A 20,906-nucleotide genomic window follows, 5' to 3' on the forward strand; every position below is an offset into this window, starting at 1 on the left:
ATTAATGAAAGTCCTTTAACATTAAATATTTAGACAACAAATCTTAACAATACTTTTTTGGCTACCACCGGCCAGAGTTGGCAAGAAGAATTTAATCAATTCAGAATGGGGATATAAAGAGAACAATAAACAAAGCTTCAAATATTTAGTGGAGTAGGTCAATAAATTTCTGCGAAAGGAGGATCCCGACATTATCAACATCAAAACCTAACCCACCCATACTTGGGATTGCTAGTCAAATCGACAGTTAGACTCAATTTCAAACAACAAAATCTAAAGGAAAGGACTGATTACTATTGTAACAATAATTCTTTGTTTTCAGTTATCCCCTCATTATTGTTTGCAATCTTTGTAATGCCTTCATCTCTTACAGATTTACAACAATTGAAAGAAAAATAAAATAGTATATGAAGGTTCTAGGATTGGTTCATGTTATTAGTTGTCAGGAAACAGGCTATGGTTGTTTCCTTTTTCTTCACACTTAAGAAAGTAACAACATCATCTGCATATTCACATATTACAACACACAGACCTTTTAACTCAAAGAGCATTCATGGCAATGGTTCTTGGGAGTCCCCCAATCGAGATAAATGTAGATACGCATCGGTCCCTACAAATCAGGATCAAGCAGAATTTCACAATCTTTAACACAAATTTGCTAAGAAATGAAACAGAAGATTCGCAGAAGCAAAGGGTGACTATTAATACAAAAAAGAGATCATTAACATATATATTTCTAGGGCCTTGTTTAATGTGGGTTATTTGAGATCTATTTCAACTACAATCACGTTATTCTAAATATCTTATTACCCAAGATTAAGCTGATTTTCAGAAGTATACATTAAACAAAATTACTTGAAAATTAACACTTGTTCAAATAACCCAAGATTAAGCAAGGCCTAGATTTGGTTTTTCATTGAAATTGCCCATTCAATTGTAACTTTGAAGTGGGAAGCACGGTTAGATAGTCGAGGTTCATGGTTCATGAGAAGCACTTTCTGAAGCGATGAGCATGTATTTGTGTGAATCAAGTTTGGCCAAAAATAGAAATCAAGAGTGATGCAAAAATGGTAGTAGACGCAAAATCATATCTCCGCATCTGAATTTATGTCAAATTCGTGTTCAGGCAAGGCAAATAAAGCAGCATACTGGATTACAATCCATTCATTTGCTTTTTTTCCTACAACTCTAGATTTACTTTACGGGATCCTCTTTGGCTTATCATTTGTAATGACTTTAATCCTTAGTAATAATTGTTCGAATTATAACCAAAAAGATCAACTTACCATATCCTTCCATAGAGATGACTTGCAGATCCCCTCCAAAGTATCGAGCATACAAACGGCTTATTGGAAGCCCATATCCATAACCAGCCATGGTCATTCTGACATTTCCAAGATCTGAATCCTCCTCCAAGGGGTTTGTCGCTGTGCTATATAAAAAAGTAAAAAGTTTTGGGAGACCACTTCTTCGTATGCCACCACCTTCGTCAGACACCTGGATTAGAAATCGATAAAATATGAAAATCAATACAAAACAAACAAAGTATTAACTGCAGTAAACTACTTATATGACATATGCCTTAATGGTAACATCTTCAATCCCATCAGCTACTATTATTCTAACAGGAGGTGCAACCTCATCTGAATCAATAACCCGTTCTTGGACAGCACGCAAGGAGTTTTTAACCAACTCGAAAACCATCAGCTGAAGATGGGCTGAAACATAACTGTCATCAAAAGAGAGCATAGTAGTGAGTTACCATAGTTTATTAGGGTCTTAAAACAAAATTCAGCTGGCTGGCTGCTTACGGAAATGTGAAATTTGGATCTCCGTAGATATTCACATCAGGGGCACTTCCATATTCACGTAAACAAATGAAGCGTGCATCCTCACTCGCTATTCGTGCTACCTCAAGAGGAGACATCTTTGTATCGATTATACCCACACAGTTAGGAGCAGGATTGGGATCATCGTGTAGTGCCACATGCTGCCCTGAAATTGAATTTGATAGAACCAACAATGAATCTCCACTTCAAAAACACAAACACAAACAAAAACTAGATTATAAAAGCAATATGACATGCTTAACTAACCAATGAGCATGCGGATTCCAATTCGTGACATATAAAAACGATCCAAGAACTCATGAATCTCATCCAAATCCTCATAATCAACCTTCCGATCCAATCCTTTCTTTAACTGCTGGACACCCAATGCCATCATTGGCACAACATTGTTATGCCTCACCTTAATCATCTGGATCATTTTAGTAAATTCAAGCACACTGTTTGTATCCTTGATATCTGGAAAGGATCTAAGGTCACGAAAAGATTCCAGATACCAGTCACGCACCTGAAGAATGAAGAGATGTTATGCAACAGTTCAGACTACACACAATACAATACTCTGACAGTTTAATAACACCACCAAAGTAATCAACATGCACGCCAGCAGAAATGGTAGACTGTAGACAATAATAAGATCTTAAAACAAAATCCAAGGGGAAATTGAAGTCCATGCATGAAACCATCAACAGTTTATAGTACATATCAACAAGTCCATTCATCGTAGAACAAGGATGAAGAAACAAGTCCATTCTATATCGCATCAATTTTAAGAAAAAGCTATAGATCCATTGCATAACTCTGAAATTTGAACCCGAGGGGGTGGCGTCGTACCTTTAGAATGGCAGGTTTGTCGGATAAGCCATAGGGAAGGCTCTCAAGTTCAACGCCTCTTCTGGCAATCCTGATTGGAAGCTCTTTGTGGAGAAATTGAGCGGAAATCAATAAGTTCTTCTCGGTCGGCTTGGAGCCAAACTCCATCATGTATCTGAGGCTGACGCCATTCTGCTTGAAAGAGCCCCATTTGCGCACCTCGTCGATAAGGGAGAGAGAGTCGTTCAATTTCTTAACCGCCATGACCTAGCACCTACCTCTTAGAGAGAATCGAGTTAAGCGGAGGAAGAGCAATGTAACCGGCGCATGCAACAAGAAATGAAATGATGGATTTGGGGCATTTGTATCGAGGAAGAGAAAAGGTGGGGGATTTTGTATAAAGAAAGAAGCTTTTAGGGCTAATGAGAAATATAAAAATCAGCATTTCTCCGCCACTTCATTGCCTGCCACGTTTTCTTTCTATTCCGATCAGCCTCACATTTTGGTTCCTTTTTCTGCAAACGTTTTTAAGCATAATTTATATTTGTCTGAAAACATTTTTTGTAATATATAATTTGGTATTTGTCTATATTTAAATAAGAAATTAAAAAAATTTATGAATAATTAAATTATTCATTTCATACCAAAATAAAATAAAACTGATAGTGAAAAAAAAAATCAATCCAAACATAATAGAATTTCTATGGCTGAGAAACCGAAAAATTTTGAACAAAAAATTCACATTTTATTGGCCATATCAATAACCACTAAAAGATTCTGAAACAAATCGAATAAAATAAAGAGTAACAAGAATAATAATTTGAAACAAGTCGATTAAAGTGATATGCAACGTAACCGAAAAAATGAGAACTATATATCAAAAGGTTGATAAAAATCAGTTTGCCTCCATGTCCAACTTCATCAAGTGGAACCGAATCAAAATACAAATTAAGGAACAACAGCAAATCTTGTAAGTCAAATATCGATGATGTCAAAGACGAAGAGCAAAATGGAACAAGACAAAAACCAAAAACCTCACATGAAACATGCTTTTCGTCGACTCTATACCGGATTAATTATTACGAGTCATCTAGTGAATCGGAACAAATCAGACTTAAATCAAAACAACAATAACCAAAAATCTAGGATAAACCAAATACACAAGTTTAAAATTTAAAAATAGTAATAATAGAGGAGCGAAAATTTTGTAACAAAATAATGTGGCATTGCACATGCCACCTTAGAAATTTGACCGCATATCAATTTATCTTTTTTTAATTTTTAAATTGTAAATGTTACCTAAACATTTAATAATTTCTCTCTTCAACTTTTTATTATTTTAAAAAATTATTTTATAACAAATTTTCTCTTTCATTCTTTTTTATTATAAAACTATTATAAATATTTACTTAATTTGAAATTGCATTAGTATAATGATTTAACTCAAACTATAAATTAGTAATATTCAAAATAAATAGAATTAATTACTAATATTCAACCTAAATAAAAAATAAAACAATGTAGTATAAAAGAGAAATTCTAATATTATGTGCAGGTTGAACTATTTTTTTAATAAATCTTATAAGAAGATAAAATAAAATAAAAAAGATTTTTAAAAAGAAATAAGAGAAATTTTAAAAAGAGAAATAACAGTTTAATCAAATGTAAAAATATACATTTATATATTTTGTAATTATTATTAAAAATATAATTAATTAATATATAATATTTAAATATTATATATTATATATTAATAATAAAATTATAATAATTAATTAAAATTACAATAATAATTAATATATATGTCTAATATTAATTATACAAAATGACTATATTATTATTAATTATTGTAATTATTATTAAAAATATTATTAATTATATTTTGTTTTAAATAATTACTTGATATTATTTAAATAATTAATTTAAATAACTTTTTTCATAAATAAATTAAAATTATTATTATAATTAAAAAATAGTAATATAAAGTGAATATTATTGGAGAGAAAATGAACATTACACGTAAGGAAGACAATTTAAAATCACTTTACGAAAATCGAATCGAATTATTCCGTTTGGGACGGTTTTTCCCCGAAACTGAACGGGGTTGGAGCGGGGATGATATTTGTATCCCCACTTCGACTCGTCCCGATTTCACCCCGATTCTGCCCTGAACACCATAAATATAATTAAATATATTAAATCATCAATATATTTATTTATTCATTATATTTTATAAAAGTAGTAAGGTTATTTCTTTATAATAATATAAAATTTTAATATATTACAATATATATTATATTAAAATTTCGTTTATATAATTTTTATTTTTTTATTTTTTTTAAATATAAACAGTGCCCCGCGGGATTTTCTGAAACCGAAAAAACCGAACAGGGCGGAGATGAAATTAAAAAAATCCCTGAAATTAAAACGGAATGTGGATAGTAAATGCATTCCCCACTCCGAACCGCCCCATTGTTATCCCTCCTTACAAGTGAAAAAAAATAAACTTACGCTAATGGTTCATTCTTCTCAATTTAGAGATGAATAAACTATTATTTAATGTGCGGTAATTAAATCAATAGGGTAAAATCAAATACACCTCAATTTAAGCATAACATAACAAACACTTACAAACTTGAACTATGTTTTGTAAATTATTTATAATAGAAAATGTATATAATGGAAAGAACAAAATATCAAAACTTTAGCATCAAATGTAACATAATAGAGAAATGATAAATCCAACGACTGACTAGCGAAAGCAAGGCCACGAATCCTACGTGGCCTTGCCAGCTAGGAGAGAGAAAGAAAAAAAAAATAAAAAAAAAAATAAAACGTTTCTGCATATCCTCTTTCACCCAATAGGGTTTCATATTTCTGCATTTCTTTCTCTCTCTGAAACGCTTCATTTATTTCTCTTCTCCAGCTCCGGCAGCATTTATTTCTCTTCTCCGGCTGCATTTATTTCTTTTCCACGGCTGCATTTACTTCTCAATGGTATCCTTTTTAAGGATCTTTATTATTTTTTTAATAGATCCAGAGTTTAGATTTTATAGATCTAGGGTTTAGATTTTACAGATCTAGGGTTTTACATTTTACAGATGTATATATGGATTTAAACGGTTTGAATTTTCAGGATACAGAAGCACCAAACTTGAACAACCCAGTAGATGAAGAACTGAACCTGAACAGTTCCACCCCCGTTGAACCCCAAAGGTACCCTGAACAGATCTAGTGGTTTCGGGACAAGAAAGGGTCCTTCCTTGTCCCGAAATGGTTGGTTTCGGGACAAGAAAGGGTCCTTCCTTGTCCCGAAATGGTTGGTTTCGGGACAAGAAAGGGTCCTTCCTTGTCCCGAAATGTGTGGTGTCTTGTAAGAAAATGTTGTGTTTCGGGTAAAAAAATTTTGTGTTTCGGGACCCGAAATGAGTCGTTTCGGGACAAGAAAGGGTCAAAACCAACCATTTCGGGACAAACATTGTTTTGTTTCGGGACCCGAAATAGGTGGTTTCGGGACCCGAAACGGGTGGTTTCGGGACCCGAAACTTGTAGTTTCGGGACCCGAAAGGTTGTTTAGTGACCCGAAAGGTGGTTTCGGGACTCGAAACGGGTTGTTTCGGGACCCGAAACTGGTTGTTTCGGGACCCGAAAGGTTGTTTCGGGACCCGGAAGGTGGTTTCGGGACCCGAAATGGGTGTTTTATGGACTTTTTCTTACGGTTTCACATAATTTTTGCAGTCACATTCCTAGTGTTGGAATGACATTTTCCTCCGAAGAACAACTTCTTGAATTCTACACATCATATGCCCACTTAACGGGATTCGGCATTACCAAATTAGGGAGCAAAAATGTAGGTGGTAAGAGGAAATATTTCAGCGTTGGTTGTGCCAAGAGTTTTATGAAAGAATCGAAGGCAAAAAATAAGTTTCATCAGCCTAGACCAATAACGAAGACAGATTGTAAAGCAAAGATTAATGTTGTTGTTCGAAATGAAGGGGAATATGTGATAACAAGTATTTCTCTTGAGCACAACCATACATTAAGCCCAAAGAGAATACGTCATGTTAGATCCTACAAAGTTGCAGAACGATTTTCGCTTCGGAGGCCATTTTGCATAACAGTGTGATAACGTTTGCCCAAGCATCAATAATACCACTTTCAACATGGCATCTACTTTTCATCGATTGAAATTGCTCTATGTTGATATTGGTATGCTCGGATACATACAATACTTCCTTCCTGAAACCACATATAGAAGAGATGAAGTTAAAAAAAACCAATTTGGGTCCCGTAACCACCCGTTTCGGGTCCCGAAACCACCCGTTTCGGGTCCCGAAACCATCCGTTTCGGGTCCTGAAACCACCCGTTTCGGGTCCCGAAACCACCTTTCGGGTCCCGAAACCAACCATTTCGGGTCCCGAAACACACTTTCGGGACCCTAAACCACCATTTCGGGACAAGAAACACCCCTTTCATGTCCCGAAACCACACTTTCTGGTCCCTAAACCACACTTTCGGGACCCGAAACAGCCAAACACATAAAGAATACACATACACATAAGAATTCAACTTTCATGACAAAAACAAATGAACTAAGAAAGATTGATTTACCTCGCATCCTCATCAGCTTTACTGTCAAAAACCATTCCCAAAACGACCTCATCCTTGTCAGCTATATTGACAAATTTGAAGAAATTTTTATATCTTTTTTTGTTCTCCATCAAATACGGACATTGAAGGCGTGGTGGAATTTTCATCATGACTTTCAGGGGATTTTTTTTAGGTTTTTTGATGACAAATTTGTTTCCTTTGAACACCGATAGAGGAACTGCTTCACCACCCTCTTTTTGAACCTGCAATTCATATCCTGCATCACGATGAATTTGGGCAGACTCGAAGTTCTTCGGCTTGTCCTGCGTCATATATGGAGATTTAAGGTTTGCTGGAACTCTCAGTTGTCGCACGGGATTTTTCCTTCTTTTTCTTGGAGGCACCTCTTTTCCATCGTCCTCTGTGTGATACCCCTCATTAATTTGAGCAGCAGGCTCCTTGTCACCGGCCTCATCAAGACCCACCTCCTTGTCAGCGGCCTCATCAAGACCACCATCATTTTGAGCAGGCTCCTTGTCAACGGCCTCATCAAGACCACCGTCATTTTGAGCAGGCTCCTTGTCACCGGCCTCATCAAGACCCACCTCATTGTCAGCAGCATCTTTGTCACATTGTGCTTCAGAAGGTGCTTCATCCTTGAAGTATTTATGCATGGCATCCCTGAAAAGCTTATTCTTGTCCATTGCTCTGTAAATGATGTGCATGGCGTTGTCATACAATGGTGTTGCATCCCAGCCTGAACTTAAAGATTCCATTTTTCTCATCGCTTTTTCAAGCATCACTGTACATTTCGTAACGCACACCAAATTCTCTGTAAATGTTATTCCGACCTCATCCGGAGCTGTGTTCAGAGGTGGTGACCTATTCCTAGGTTCTGTTGCTGCTGCCGCCGCCGCCTTTGGGGTCTGAGACACCCCCCCATCAATATCATCCTCCTCGTTCTCCTCCTCGTCGTTCTCTCTGAAATCATTATCCTCCTCGTCGCTCTCATCCCACATGCCGGGTAGTGGAATGCGTCCCAGAACGCTTCCACGTCCGAATCCTCCACTTTCCAACTCTGTATCCAGCCTAAACTTCAACGTTGTGTCATTCCAACATGACAGTATAGGAAATCGTCGTTCAGTAACTCCTCCCAGTTCAGGGTTGCTCACCCTATACACGTAGCATAGCTGAAAACATACATATGTTAAAACTACATATTTTTGAAAACATGAAAATGAATGAGTGATAACTTACGATAAAGAACGTATGTGGTCCTTGGAAATGTCTTTTTTCATTCTGCTTCACTTTTGCGCATGATTGAACTAATCCTTCAAGTACAAATTTGCACCAATTGAACTTCTTGATATTGTCAACATCTGAAATAGATTTCAGAATTCTATACCTGCAAATGAAAAAAACATATTTGAGGATTATTTAACAATACAAATTTGTTGTCATGCAATTGAAAATACTAGAAATGAGATATACCTGGATAGGTTACCTAGGTGATCACACCAGAGAAAGCAACTGACAACAAATAATACGAAGTCTATCTTGAAATTGTTGTCAGCAGCTTTGTTCTCAATGATTTTGATCGGCATAGCAGTAGCTAAAGGAGCGCCATTAACGGGGTTACCCCATCGAGTCCTAAATGCCTTCAACTTGTCATCAATCTCGTTATTCTGATATTCTAAAATATCCAGCTCCCCTCTGGGGAGACCCAATACCATATGAACGTCCTCTTCTTCGATTTTCACTTCCTCGCCATTCTCTAGGGTGAATGAACATTTATTGCAGTCAAACTTTCTGACTAGATAACGAGAGATCTCCCCGGGGCATTTTGAAAGAGATAATGAAAGTAGAGCGCCAAAGCCTATTGACTTCACAGCATCTTTTTGTTCCTTAGACAGCATTTGAAGAAGATTGAAAAGGCCACTAGACGATGTCCTAGTTAAAAATAAGTTGTGGGGGGCTGCTTTAGGAGCTGTTGCTCTAGGGGATTTTGGAACTGATTTGGGAGCTGCATTTGGAGCTGTTGGTCTAGGGGATTTGGGAAATGGTTTGGAAGCTGCTTTGGGAGCTGGATTGGGAGCTGATTCTTGGACAATACTTTTACGTTTATTTGCCCTACAACAACAAATGATAAACATTTAAAAGCCATGAAGCAAATAATCACTAAAATGAAGCAATTCGGGTCCCGAAACCATCCATTTCGGGTCCCGAAAGAACCATTTCGGGTCCCGAAACCATCCATTTCGGGTCCCGAAACCACCAGTTTCGGGTCCCGAAACCACCAGTTTCGGGTCCCGAAACCACCTTTCGGGTCCCGAAACCATCCATTTCGGGTCCCGAAACACACTTTCGGGACCCTAAATTCAGCCAAACATTAAGTAATCCAACTTTCGGGTCCCGAAACCATCCATTTCGGGTCCCGAAACATACTTTCGGGACCCTAAATTCAGCCAAACATTAAGTAATCCAACTTTCGGGTCCCGAAACCATCCATTTCGGGTCCCGAAACACACTTTCGGGACCCTAAATTCAGCCAAACAATAAGTAATACAACTTTCGGGACCCATAACAGCCTATTTCGGGTCCCGAAACCACACTTTCGGGACCCTAAATTCAGCCAAACATGAAGTTATCCCACTTTCGGGACCCATAACAGCCTATTTCGGGTCCCGAAATCACACTTTCGGGACCCTAAATTCAGCCAAACATGAAGTTATCCCACTTTCGGGACCCATAACAGCCTATTTCGGGTCCCGAAATCACACTTTCGGGACCCTAAATTCAGCCAAACATGAAGTTATCCCACTTTCGGGACCCATAACAGCCTATTTCGGGTCCCTAAATTCAGCAAATACCCAATAAATTTAGTTTTGGCTAACAATAATTCAACCATACACAATTAAATCAGACTTTCGGGTAACGAAAACTTTGTTTCGATAACCATAATGCAGCAATACCCTAACCATAACTCTGAAACCCTAACCCTAACTGCAAAACCCTGACCCTAACCGCAAAACGCTAACCCTACGATTCTAAAATAGAAGATGTCTTATTTACCTTGTCCTTGGAGATCTTGGGGCCTTGCATGGAGATTTACCTGAAACACCAGCCTGAAAAGAAAATATTACGAAATGAACACGAAGGCTGACGATTCTGAAACTGAAATATTAAAGAATGAGAAGTGTCTTACCATTTTCGAGCGAAAGAAGAAAGTAGAAGTCGGGATGCCGGAGTGATAAATCGCCAGAGAAGACGCCGGTTCGTTCGCCGGATGTGATAAATCGCCAGAGAAGAAAGAGAGGGAAGAAGAAAGAAGAAAGAGGAGCTGAAACGTTTTATTTTTTTTTAATTTTTTTTTTATTTTTTTTTTTCTTTCTCTCTCCTAGCTGGCAAGGCCACGTAGGATTCGTGGCCTTGCTTTCGCTAGTCATTCGTTGAGAATATCATTTCTCTAATAGATATTATCTTATCAAATAAGAGTGACTTATTAAATTACAAATGAAAACAACAAAATTGAAAAGAGAGAATGCAACAATAATTAAATTAGTTAATAATACGAGTAAGACAAAAATGACTTCCTTTTCAAATTCATTGTTTAGACATTTAAAAATAATTATTGTGCTTAATTTGACTTCTATTGAAAGTGATGTTAACACGTAAATAGAATGAATTCTAGCTCTTTTGAAATTAATCTTAAAGTTATAAGTTTGAATGAGATTATAATAGCTATTCTTGAAAATAAACATGAATCATACAAAATATAAATCTATAAAATGGAATTTAAGAATAAAAATAAATTAGAATCAATAACAAAAATAAATAATTATGAGTATATATATATATATATATTAATTTTAAGAGAAGATGTTCTTGAAGAAAAACAAGAAGAAACTTTTGTAAATTCTTGTGAGCTAAGATTTTTTTAAGCTTGTTTTATAAAATGAAAAGGGAAAGAAAGCCCTAATAATTCTTTTTTTTTCTTATTTGAGAAAAGAGTCCATTCATAAAAGTGAGTTCATTTAAGCCCCCAAGAAAAATAATAATTACAAAATATAACAAGGCAAATAAAAGCACACCCTCAAATAATGAACTCGTTTATTTGATGTGTTCTTTTATTTTTTTTTATTTCGAGATTTTTCTAAATTTAATTTATTTTTTCTAAATTTATTCTATGTCACGTCACTGACCATGAAATAATATATTTCATTGATTAAAATATGGAATTATTTTGATTTTATCTTTTAAAAAATAAATTTTAAATATAAAAACCATTATAATAATTTAATAAATTAAAATTCAATTATCTTACTTTTTCATCCAAAATTATTTATACAAAATCATTAAAAAGCAAATTTAAAACAAGTCCAATACAAAAATACTCATATTGTAAGAAGTTTATATATTAATATTATAGGATGGCGCGTTGGATGCTTCTGATTAATAGAACAAGAATCAATAGAACAAGAAGAGCATTCTCCAAACGAGGTCATAGTCGTAGAGGGAAAGCTAACACAATTCTTCTTTATGAGGAGATGTGTTTTACAACAGATTTTTTCAAAGTACTCTTAACCCAAAGAAACTGGAAGATGAATCCAAAGCAACGATAACCCTTATAAACTGTACATAATAAACACACTACCTCTGATTCTGGGACCTCTTCCCCCTCTCTAAGCGCCTATGTAGTCGACTACTTTGTCGGGGAGTAGTCGGTCCCCATGACACACTTTCTCGCTTTTCATGAATGTGTCTCCCCCTCTACTTATGTGAGAGATAAAAATCCTACTCTTAAAAAAATTTTAAACACAAATACATTTGAGTGCTTTTGCCCGCTTATGATCAAGTTAAAACCTAAGATCTATGACCATATTATATTAACTGTCTGTATTTTTGTTCATTTCATCGATATGCTCCCCGTAGTTGTAGAGGAGCGGCTGTGAAATGACGATTTTCCATTGAAGTAGAGAGGGCCTCCTTCCCCACCATTCTGGCGGTTGGCTTAGTTGGGAGTCTCGTGTAGTTGTTATGCAAGCTCCAAAAAGATAAATTGCGTTGGAATCAATAAAGTTATGTGGAGTTTCTAATTGCATAAAAGGAGTCAAAATAGTGGGTAGGGATGGCAACGAGTACCCTACCCGCCGAGTAGTGAAGTACCCATCCCCGAACTCAAATTTTATTTTATTACCCGACCCTGACCCCGAACTCGATGGGTATCTATATTTGTATCCCATCCCCGATTCGTCGGGTACCTAATCCCCGACGGGTACCCCATTACCCAATTAAAATATGTTTTTTATTTTTATTTTCTAAATATATTAAATATTAAAAACATAAATAAAAATATTACTTATTTACATAATTAGGTTGAAGAAGTTGAAAAAATAACATTTTGTTGTTATTGTATACATGAAGTTAAAAAAAAAACTATAGAGAAAATTGAATAAAAATGAAGAAATAAAGAAAGATGAAAAAATGTTAATCTTGAAAATAAAAAATGAATAAAAAGAGAAAATACACGAAAGTTTAATAAAAAAACTAAAAATAAAGTTGAAGAAAGATGAAGAAATGTTGATCTTTAAAATAAAAAATGAAGAGTGGGAGATAAAATATTTTGTATTAAAAAAATAAAATATTAAGAGTAGGGAAGATAAATTAAAATAATGATGACGTGGGTGGAGGGGAGTGTGTATAAGTAATTAAATAATATATTTATTGTAAATTTCTAACCATAGTAATTATGTGAAATTTAAAAATTATTTTGAATTTTAAGAAAGAAATATATATATATATATATATATATATTAATATATTAATATTTTGGGTATCGAGTTTGAATTTAACCTACTATCCATCCTTTTCACTTTCCATCCCTGATCTTAACCCCGAACCCGGTTTAAAATACCCGAATCCGATCATTGGGTATCCACGGGTATCGAGTATACGGATACCCATTGCCATCCCTAGTAGTGAGTGCGTTAAGGTCACTTCTTCGACCATTCCTGATAGTTCGTCTGCCGATCCATTCATTCTTAAGAGCGGGCCGACGGCGAGACAAAATAGACGGACACTTCTAACCGAGTCAAGCTCGGTCTCGCCGATCAAACACATTTATGTTAAATATAACATTTTAGGATAAAATCAAACACATAACCCAAACAACTCAATTTATTTCCTTTCATATTCTTAAGTAAGAAACCCATTTAGGCCTAAGATAACAACCACTTACAAACTTGAACTATGTTTGTAAATTATTTATAATAGAAAATATATATAATGGAAAGAACAGAAAATATCAAAACTTTAGTACAAAATGTAACATAATAGATATTATCTTGTTAAATAAGAGTGACTTATTGATTTACAAATGAAAATAGCAAAATTGAAAACAGAGTACGCAACAATAATTAAATTAGTTCATAATATGAGTAAGACACAATGACATCGTTTTTAAAGTCACTGTTTAGAAATTTAAAAATAATCATTTTAGGCTAAATTTGACTTTCAGTACAAATATTAACGCTTAAACAGAATGAATTCTATCTCTTTTAAAATCAATTTATAAAGTCATAAGTTTAAAAGAGATTATACAACTACTTAAAAATAAACACTAATCATAAAAAAAAAATCTATAAAATAGAATTTAAGAATAAAAATATATAGAATTAATAACGAAAATAAATAATTACTAGTAATTTTCATTATCACAAAATATATATACATATTCTTGAAGAAAACAAGAACAAACTTTTGTAAATTATTGTGAGCTAAGATTTTTTCTAACTTGTTTTACAAGATGAAAAGGAAAGAAAGCCCTAATAATTCCTTCTTTTTTTCTTATTTGAGAAAAGAGTTAATTCATGAAAGTGAGTTCATTTAAGCCCCAAGAAAAATAATAATTACAAAATATAACAAGGGCAAAAGATAAAAAAAAAAGCACACCCTCAAATAATGAACTCGTTTGTTTGATATCAGTCTTTTTTATTTTTATTTTTATTTATTATTATTTTGAGATTTTTCTGAAATTTAATCTTTTTTTTTTTAATTAATTTTCTCTCTATCACATCATTAAACTTTTAAAAATTTATTTTTAAATATAAAAAATATTATAATAATTTAATAAATTAAAAACAAAATATATTATTTAAATTTATTGAGTTAATTGTCTAAGTGTATTTTATGCATAATTAGGAGCTCAAAGTCAAATAACTACTATTAGTATAGGTAAGTAAGGTAGCCGTAAAATGTTAGGAAAGAAGAAGTACTTATACGGAAATCGGGTTGAGCAAGAAATGAGCGAACGACGGACGGGCTGCTGAAGAAGCTGGGTTAATTGAAAGAAGCCCACAGCTCAGCTCAGCTCAGCTCAAGGTAGAAGAATGGTGATAAGCTCCGGTGCTGCCCTTGTGGGACTCCCCTCTATCCCTAATTCGATTATCGATGTAATTCTATTCCTTCTCCTTTTCTTACCATATCATGTATTTGTCTTTCATTAAGGATCGATCTTTAACCATTACCGCAGCAGCAGCAGCAGAATCACGCTGAACCACCTCATAAGTGGCGCATGGTTATAGCTTACGACGGCACTCGATTTGCAGGTTTCATTTCTGATTTATTCATTGATTCATTCATTCATTCATAGGATTAGGATCTCAATACCCTTCAAAAACATTTGCAATTTCATTCAATTTTCCTGTCAATTACCAATTTTTTTCCTTTTTTTATTTAATTTTCTGGGTTAACAAATATATTTCTTTTGTCATCAACTGCTGGTTTCATGTTTCTCAATTGTTTCTGTCCTCAGTTTCATTCTTTAGGAATTTCACTTTGCTTATATATATTATAGGTTGGCAATACCAATCATCTCCACCCACTGTGCAATGCATTGTAGAGAAAGCATTAACTCAAGTAACAAAATTAGAGAGAAAGCATCTCCAATTAGTTGGGGCAAGCCGAACAGATGCTGGAGTTCATGCCTCGGGCCAGGTCTGATGATGTCTTTGTTGAGTTCATGTTCTTTTGAGTTTATCAGCAGGAAAACAAAAACTTAGACTGAAAAAAGTTGAATTTGTGTTCAGGTGGCTCATTTCATTACCCCATTCAGTTATGACAGCTTAGAAAGTATTCATGCAGCAATGAATGGTCTTCTTCCTTCAGATATACGTGTTAGAGAAATTAGCCCAGCTGTGCCAGAATTTCATGCCAGATTTTCAGCAGAAAGCAAATTATACCGCTACAAAATATTTAATGATACTGTCATGGATCCATCCATGCGTCATTATGCTTACCACTGTCTTCATAAGCTGAACAGTAGCGTCATGAAAGAAGCTGCAGGGTATTTTGTTGGTAAGCATGACTTCTCCTCCTTTGCTAATGCATCACGAGAGAATCGAATCCCAGATCCAGTAAAGAATATATCTCGCTTCGATGTGGTTGAAATGGTAACTTCTCACTCAAAAACCATATTAATTGCAATGATTCTTAAAAATATATGTTAAAATGCTCTTGCTTTCCTCAGGGACCTCTTATCCAGATAGAAGTGGAAGGCTCTGGCTTCTTGTATCGACAAGTACGAAACATGGTATTAAATAAATTCGCATTTGTTCCTGCGTTTAGTTAAAATTACTTTAGTTTTATTAGAGGGATTTACTTGGTTCCATGCTCACAAATGTTTCCCTAACTCTTATTTCTCTAATTTTGTTTTTTCTGATGTGAAACCAAGTGGAAAATGGAGAAATTAGAGATCAAACTGTAAACTAAGAGCTAAACTAAAATTCATGCAATATTTGATCAAGAAGAACAATTCTAAGCTAACAAAAAACCTTGTATATCTTATCCTACTAAAGTGATAAATCCAAAAACAGTAGATGAATGCTAAACAAAATAATCCAAAATACTGGATTGAACAATCAAATATTCAAATCTAAGATAGTAAAGTTCAAATAATGGAAAGTGCTATTTTGTAACAATCAAGGTCACATTGGAGAATCACCAAATTTTATTTTATTTTTGTTTGGTATGAAGTTTGTTCTTTTATTATTTTTCATCATGATTCATATATATTTTTTAGACCATGATTCATCTTATAGTGTAATCTTTTATTTCATTTTGTATTGAAATCATTATTTAGATTATTTTCTAGATGACTATGATTTTTGGAAAATGTGGAAATAATCAAACTAGTTTGTGTGTAAGGTAGTAGAGTACTAGTGGGCTACTATTATAACTAGCTTCTAGTAGTATTTAGTGTTTAAATGTACTTGATACACATTTCATGAGGTCTCTAATCTGTCACTCAAATTGCTCTAAAAAATACTCACATAAAACATAACAAATGTAGATTTTTATGAAACACGCTGAAGATGAAAAATCATGTTACCAAATAGGCTTAGCGAGTGCATTTGAAACAAGGGTTGATGGTTTGTCGTAGTGAAAGATTATATTTGCATATTTGGAAAATTCTACAACAATGTTTAATATTCTGGTTCTATAGGTGGCATTGTTACTTCAGATAGGAAAAGAAGCGATCTCACCGAGTATAGTTCCCATGATTATGACGAGCCGCGATAGGAAAGAACTTGCGAAAGTGACGTTAGCTGTTCCACCTCATGGTCTATGTCTTGTAAGTATAAAGTATAATCAAACACATTTGCGGCTTCCAACTGGTTGCTCCGCAGCTAGTTTTGGTAGACGTCAAACTATTACTCAATGTAAAATTCTATCTTTTCAAGAAAAAAATTGTTTATAATCCAAAGTGGAACATCTATCGAACCGGTTATATTATACAAAGCCTTCCTTCTTTTTTTAGTCTATGTCAAAATTGGTATTTTGTTACATTTTTTTTTTATCACTATAAAGATTACATTATAATTGTGACTGGGAAGTGTAACAACAAAAATAAAGAATTAGTATCATAATACATGACCATTAAAGGCTAAATCATTTTTCTTAATACTTGTTTTCATATTTTATTTATCTAATTCTCATTACTGTTTATACAAATCTTGCTTAACCAAACTCAATATAAAATTCTATGTATATTTAAAAATAAAATATCACATCTGGAAAATGGGTACATCCAATCTTACTTTGCATTCATTTTTGCTCTCCTTGTTAGTGTTGTTTACAATTTCATTTGCATTTTCAGACATCAAAGAAAACACTTTAGTCTCTAAAATTTGTGCTGATACTTGAAACCCTTCTCTATGCAATCAAGTTTTGGACTGCTGATCTCAAGGGTCTGGGTCACATTGATGTTTTAAAAATATAGCAGAGAATAGAGCAGATGAACAAATGCAATGTACTGATTGTACATTCAATAATTCATTCTTTTGTTAACTGATATATAAATAGATTTACTTATTAACAATTTGAAAAGAAAATGTTGCTAACCACAAAACTGTTCATATGCAAGAATAATAATTATTTCAATAAATGATAATAGTAAATTAATTATACTGAAGCTATTTGATATTTGAAAAAGTATTTATTTATTTAATATTCTTACACAGAACAAAACGGGCTAACACACCCCATAAGTTTGTCCAATAGAAAAACAAATATGTTAAGATGATAATTCCTTAGTGAGAAGATTGACAAACTGATCGTGAATATTCTCAAGGGTGAAAATCAATCTAACAGGTTTAGTTCAAACATAAAAGAATAAATTTGCAAACACAAACGCACCATTTCAATATTTTCTCATCATTAAGTAAGAGCCTGTATTAAGAATAAATTTACAATATTATAATTATGATACAGAATTTTGATACAAGAAAGTAATATATTCACTAACAAAAAAAATTATATATTTTGATATATAAATTATAATCTTAATATTATGAAATAAAATTAACACAAAAAGAAATTAAATCTTTTGTTATGAAAATACAATTAGAAAAATATGGTAAAAATATTTTGGAGACTCTTCAAGAGTTTTGGACAAGATATTGATATTAACCCAACTAACATGTATCTTGTGCATTTTGTCACAGCCCAATCTTCCTGGCCCAGGAAGAGGAGGTTTAAGGAGAATGTCACGGCCCAATCCTCTTGGCCCAAGAAGAGGAGGAGGCTTGAGCCTTCTTAAGCCCAAACCAAGGAAGATTCTAGACTGGAAAAAAGGTCCTTGATTAGCGCACCTAATTGAGAGTTAAAATGAATTCCTTGATTAGTGCATCACTAATTGACATATAAAAGGAATGTCCTTAATTAGGAATGTCCTTGATTGATAATTATAAGGAATCCCTAAATTAGTGCACAATCAAATGTAACAACTAGAATTAGTCCTATAAATACCTGTGAAGTATTACATTGTAAATCACTAAGTATTCGAGTAATATAATACTATTCTTTGTAGGAGTTACTCTCTCTCTAGAATTCTTGTGTCAATTATATTAAACGTCGAGTGTTACGTCGAGTAAGGCTGACTAGTTACTCGTTCTTGAGAATATCGTAACTAGTGCCGCACGGATCGTCAGTGAAAAGACTGAGCCCGTGACAATTGGTATCAGAGCTGAAATGACGAGGAGATCGGAAGAAACTTCAAAGGTCGTGGACGAAGTAGAGAATCTTCCCCACGGGACCGGAGAAGATGGTAGGAACTCTCGCAAAGTTCAGGCGGGAGGAACCAAAACTACCAAAGAAAGAGAAAGATCAAGAGATACTATCGTTGACATTATCACCAGGTTGGAGAAGGTAGAACTCACCGTGGCGTACGGACAAGATAATGATGGGGACCTAGAGGAACGCATTGCCGAGCTTGAGAAGGAGAGAGACGAACTCAGAGGAGGAATGCAAGGTGTCCTGAATGAAGGCTTGTCCAAATGTCAAGAACAAAATCAGATCATGGACCGAGATTCCAGATATTCAAGGATCATACCGAGAATCTAGATATTCAGGGATCATGAATTGACCGAGAGGATTTACCGTTATACTCTGCTGCTCTTTTATACTGAAATGTAGCAATGGTCGAATCTGATACGTGTCAGCTTTCTGATGGTTGTACGTGGCAGTTGAATACTTTGGCATCTTTGGCTGATGAGTTAGCATGCTGAAAGCGAGCGCTATTGATAAAATATGCTGATAAGAAAGAACTTCTTCAGACGACTATTAACGCTAAGCTGCTGAAGCAAGACTGCTGCCAATGCTTCTTCAGACTGCAGCCTTGCTTCAGTAGTAGTGTGAAGAAGCTCTAGCAACAGTCTTGCTTCAACAGAAGTCGGAAGAAGCGCTGAAAGTAGGCTGCTACCAGTGCTTCTTCATTAACCATTTGCAGAACTTAGTTTTATTCAATTATCAACGCATCATCAAAACTACGTCGTATTGATTTTTATTATCCTAAGTTCATTTTAATCAATTAAAGTGTTTTTTTCTTAATTTAACTTAATTAAATATTTGTTCTTTAATATTAATTTAATTGATTTTTCTTTTTTCTTTCTTTAACTTAGTCTAACAATTTCCCCATTTTTTTTATGATGTTAAAATTAAGTCATAAGATCAGGGAACTTAAATTATATATTTATATAAACATGAATACAATAAAATATTTAGAGTTAAGGTATCCCTTTTTTTTGGAAAACGGTTAAAACCATTTCATTAAAATCCCAAAAGTGGGAGGGTCAAGAATCAAAACTAGACAAACCCTAACTATGATTAAAAGATGACAATCAAACGACCTTAAAAACCTGATTAGTAGTCATCAAACATACAAAAAACAGAGATTACAAACAAAGATTACAAATTTTATTAAATCCTAATTATCCCAATCAGAATTTCTATTTCCATACCAACCTGATGTTTCAACATGTTGTCTTCCTCTTCCCCTTGTCCTTCCTCTTCCCCTTACAATGAAAGGGGGATGAACTGAAGAGGATGTTGAATACTGCATATTCTCATTTTGATTTTTCTTTATATGAACCCGTTCTGATTTGATAAAAGGAATTATTCTTTAGGATTTCCGAGCTCTTTACCTTGTTGTTCTCAACTTGAACTTCGTGATCAATGTCTCTCTATTCTTCAACTTCAGCTTCAGAATCTTCAGCAACTTTGGATTCTTCTATATCAACCTTAGAATTCTCTTCTTTCTCTTGATCAGTCTGAGTATCTTCCTCTCTATTTTCATCAACAACCACTTCAAATTGATTTAATTGAGAATTCTCAACTATCTCTTCAACTTGATTAGGTTAAGGTTCCACCTCATTCATCGTACTATTTTCGTCTTATACATAATTTTCTTTATCTTCCGTTTCCTAATCTTTAATCACATTTTCTCTTTGATAATAGGCACCTCTGTTTTATTTTCTTGTATCTTTACTTTTTGGTCTTTATGAATTTTTTTGATCTTCTTTCTTAGCCAAATCACAATTTGGACCTGTATGTTGGAAGGTATTGCAGAAAGTGCATCTGTATGGCCTCCACTCATAAGTGATTTCCATAACAGTAGGTTTTCCTTTTTTGTCTACTACTGTCATACTATTCGACAGTGTGCTTCTAGGATGCACCTCAATACTAATTCTAGCAAATGAGAGGTGCTCTCCTCCTTCAGTAATTGGGTCCATGTATAATGATGTACCCAATAAACCTGTAAAATGACTAAGAGCTTCTATATTATACATGTGTGTAGGGATATTCCAAAGTTTGAACGA

General features: G+C 34.2%; 2 protein-coding genes across 6 annotated transcripts; one reads left to right on the forward strand and one right to left on the reverse strand.

Moving 5' to 3' along the window:
- Positions 1-274: 274 nt before the first annotated feature.
- LOC124942308 (pyruvate dehydrogenase (acetyl-transferring) kinase, mitochondrial-like) lies at positions 275-3,059 on the reverse strand. Of its 2 annotated transcripts, none has more exons than XM_047482785.1 (6): positions 2,682-3,059; positions 2,097-2,355; positions 1,812-1,995; positions 1,639-1,729; positions 1,287-1,497; positions 275-610 (listed from the first exon to the last, which is right to left on the reverse strand). In XM_047482785.1, the coding sequence occupies exons 1-6, from the start codon at positions 2,922-2,924 to the stop codon at positions 552-554; spliced, it is 1,047 nt and encodes a 348-aa protein (XP_047338741.1). In that variant the 5' UTR covers positions 2,925-3,059; the 3' UTR covers positions 275-551. The 2 variants fall into 2 exon arrangements, with proteins under 2 accessions (XP_047338741.1, XP_047338740.1); XM_047482784.1 differs by having other exon boundaries at positions 1,582-1,729; positions 2,682-3,055.
- Positions 3,060-14,515: 11,456 nt separating this feature from the next.
- LOC124941838 (tRNA pseudouridine synthase A) lies at positions 14,516-17,072 on the forward strand. Of its 4 annotated transcripts, none has more exons than XM_047482195.1 (6): positions 14,516-14,702; positions 14,783-14,858; positions 15,107-15,246; positions 15,339-15,701; positions 15,779-15,841; positions 16,754-17,072. In XM_047482195.1, the coding sequence occupies exons 1-6, from the start codon at positions 14,640-14,642 to the stop codon at positions 17,006-17,008; spliced, it is 960 nt and encodes a 319-aa protein (XP_047338151.1). In that variant the 5' UTR covers positions 14,516-14,639; the 3' UTR covers positions 17,009-17,072. The 4 variants fall into 4 exon arrangements, with proteins under 4 accessions (XP_047338151.1, XP_047338154.1, XP_047338152.1 ...); XM_047482198.1 differs by having other exon boundaries at positions 15,779-15,829; XM_047482196.1 differs by having other exon boundaries at positions 14,786-14,858.
- Positions 17,073-20,906: the final 3,834 nt, after the last annotated feature.

Source organism: Impatiens glandulifera, chromosome 6 (assembly GCF_907164915.1).
Source record: "Impatiens glandulifera chromosome 6, dImpGla2.1, whole genome shotgun sequence".
In the NCBI taxonomy this organism is placed as follows: domain Eukaryota; kingdom Viridiplantae; phylum Streptophyta; class Magnoliopsida; order Ericales; family Balsaminaceae; genus Impatiens; species Impatiens glandulifera.

Excerpts from the sequence above, each read along its gene's own strand:
- LOC124942308 (XM_047482784.1), bottom strand. The coding sequence starts at position 2,924 with ATGGCGGTTAAGAAATTGAACGACTCTCTCTCCCTTATCGACGAGGTG. Across the intron at positions 2,356-2,681 it reads ACAAACCTGCCATTCTAAAG|GTGCGTGACTGGTATCTGGA; the intron begins GTACGACGCCAC and ends TTCATTCTTCAG. Across the intron at positions 611-1,286 it reads CATCTCTATGGAAGGATATG|GGACCGATGCGTATCTACAT; the intron begins GTAAGTTGATCT and ends CCTGATTTGTAG.
- LOC124941838 (XM_047482195.1), top strand. The coding sequence starts at position 14,640 with ATGGTGATAAGCTCCGGTGCTGCCCTTGTGGGACTCCCCTCTATCCCT. Across the intron at positions 14,703-14,782 it reads TCCCTAATTCGATTATCGAT|CAGCAGCAGCAGAATCACGC; the intron begins GTAATTCTATTC and ends CCATTACCGCAG. Across the intron at positions 15,842-16,753 it reads ATCGACAAGTACGAAACATG|GTGGCATTGTTACTTCAGAT; the intron begins GTATTAAATAAA and ends CTGGTTCTATAG.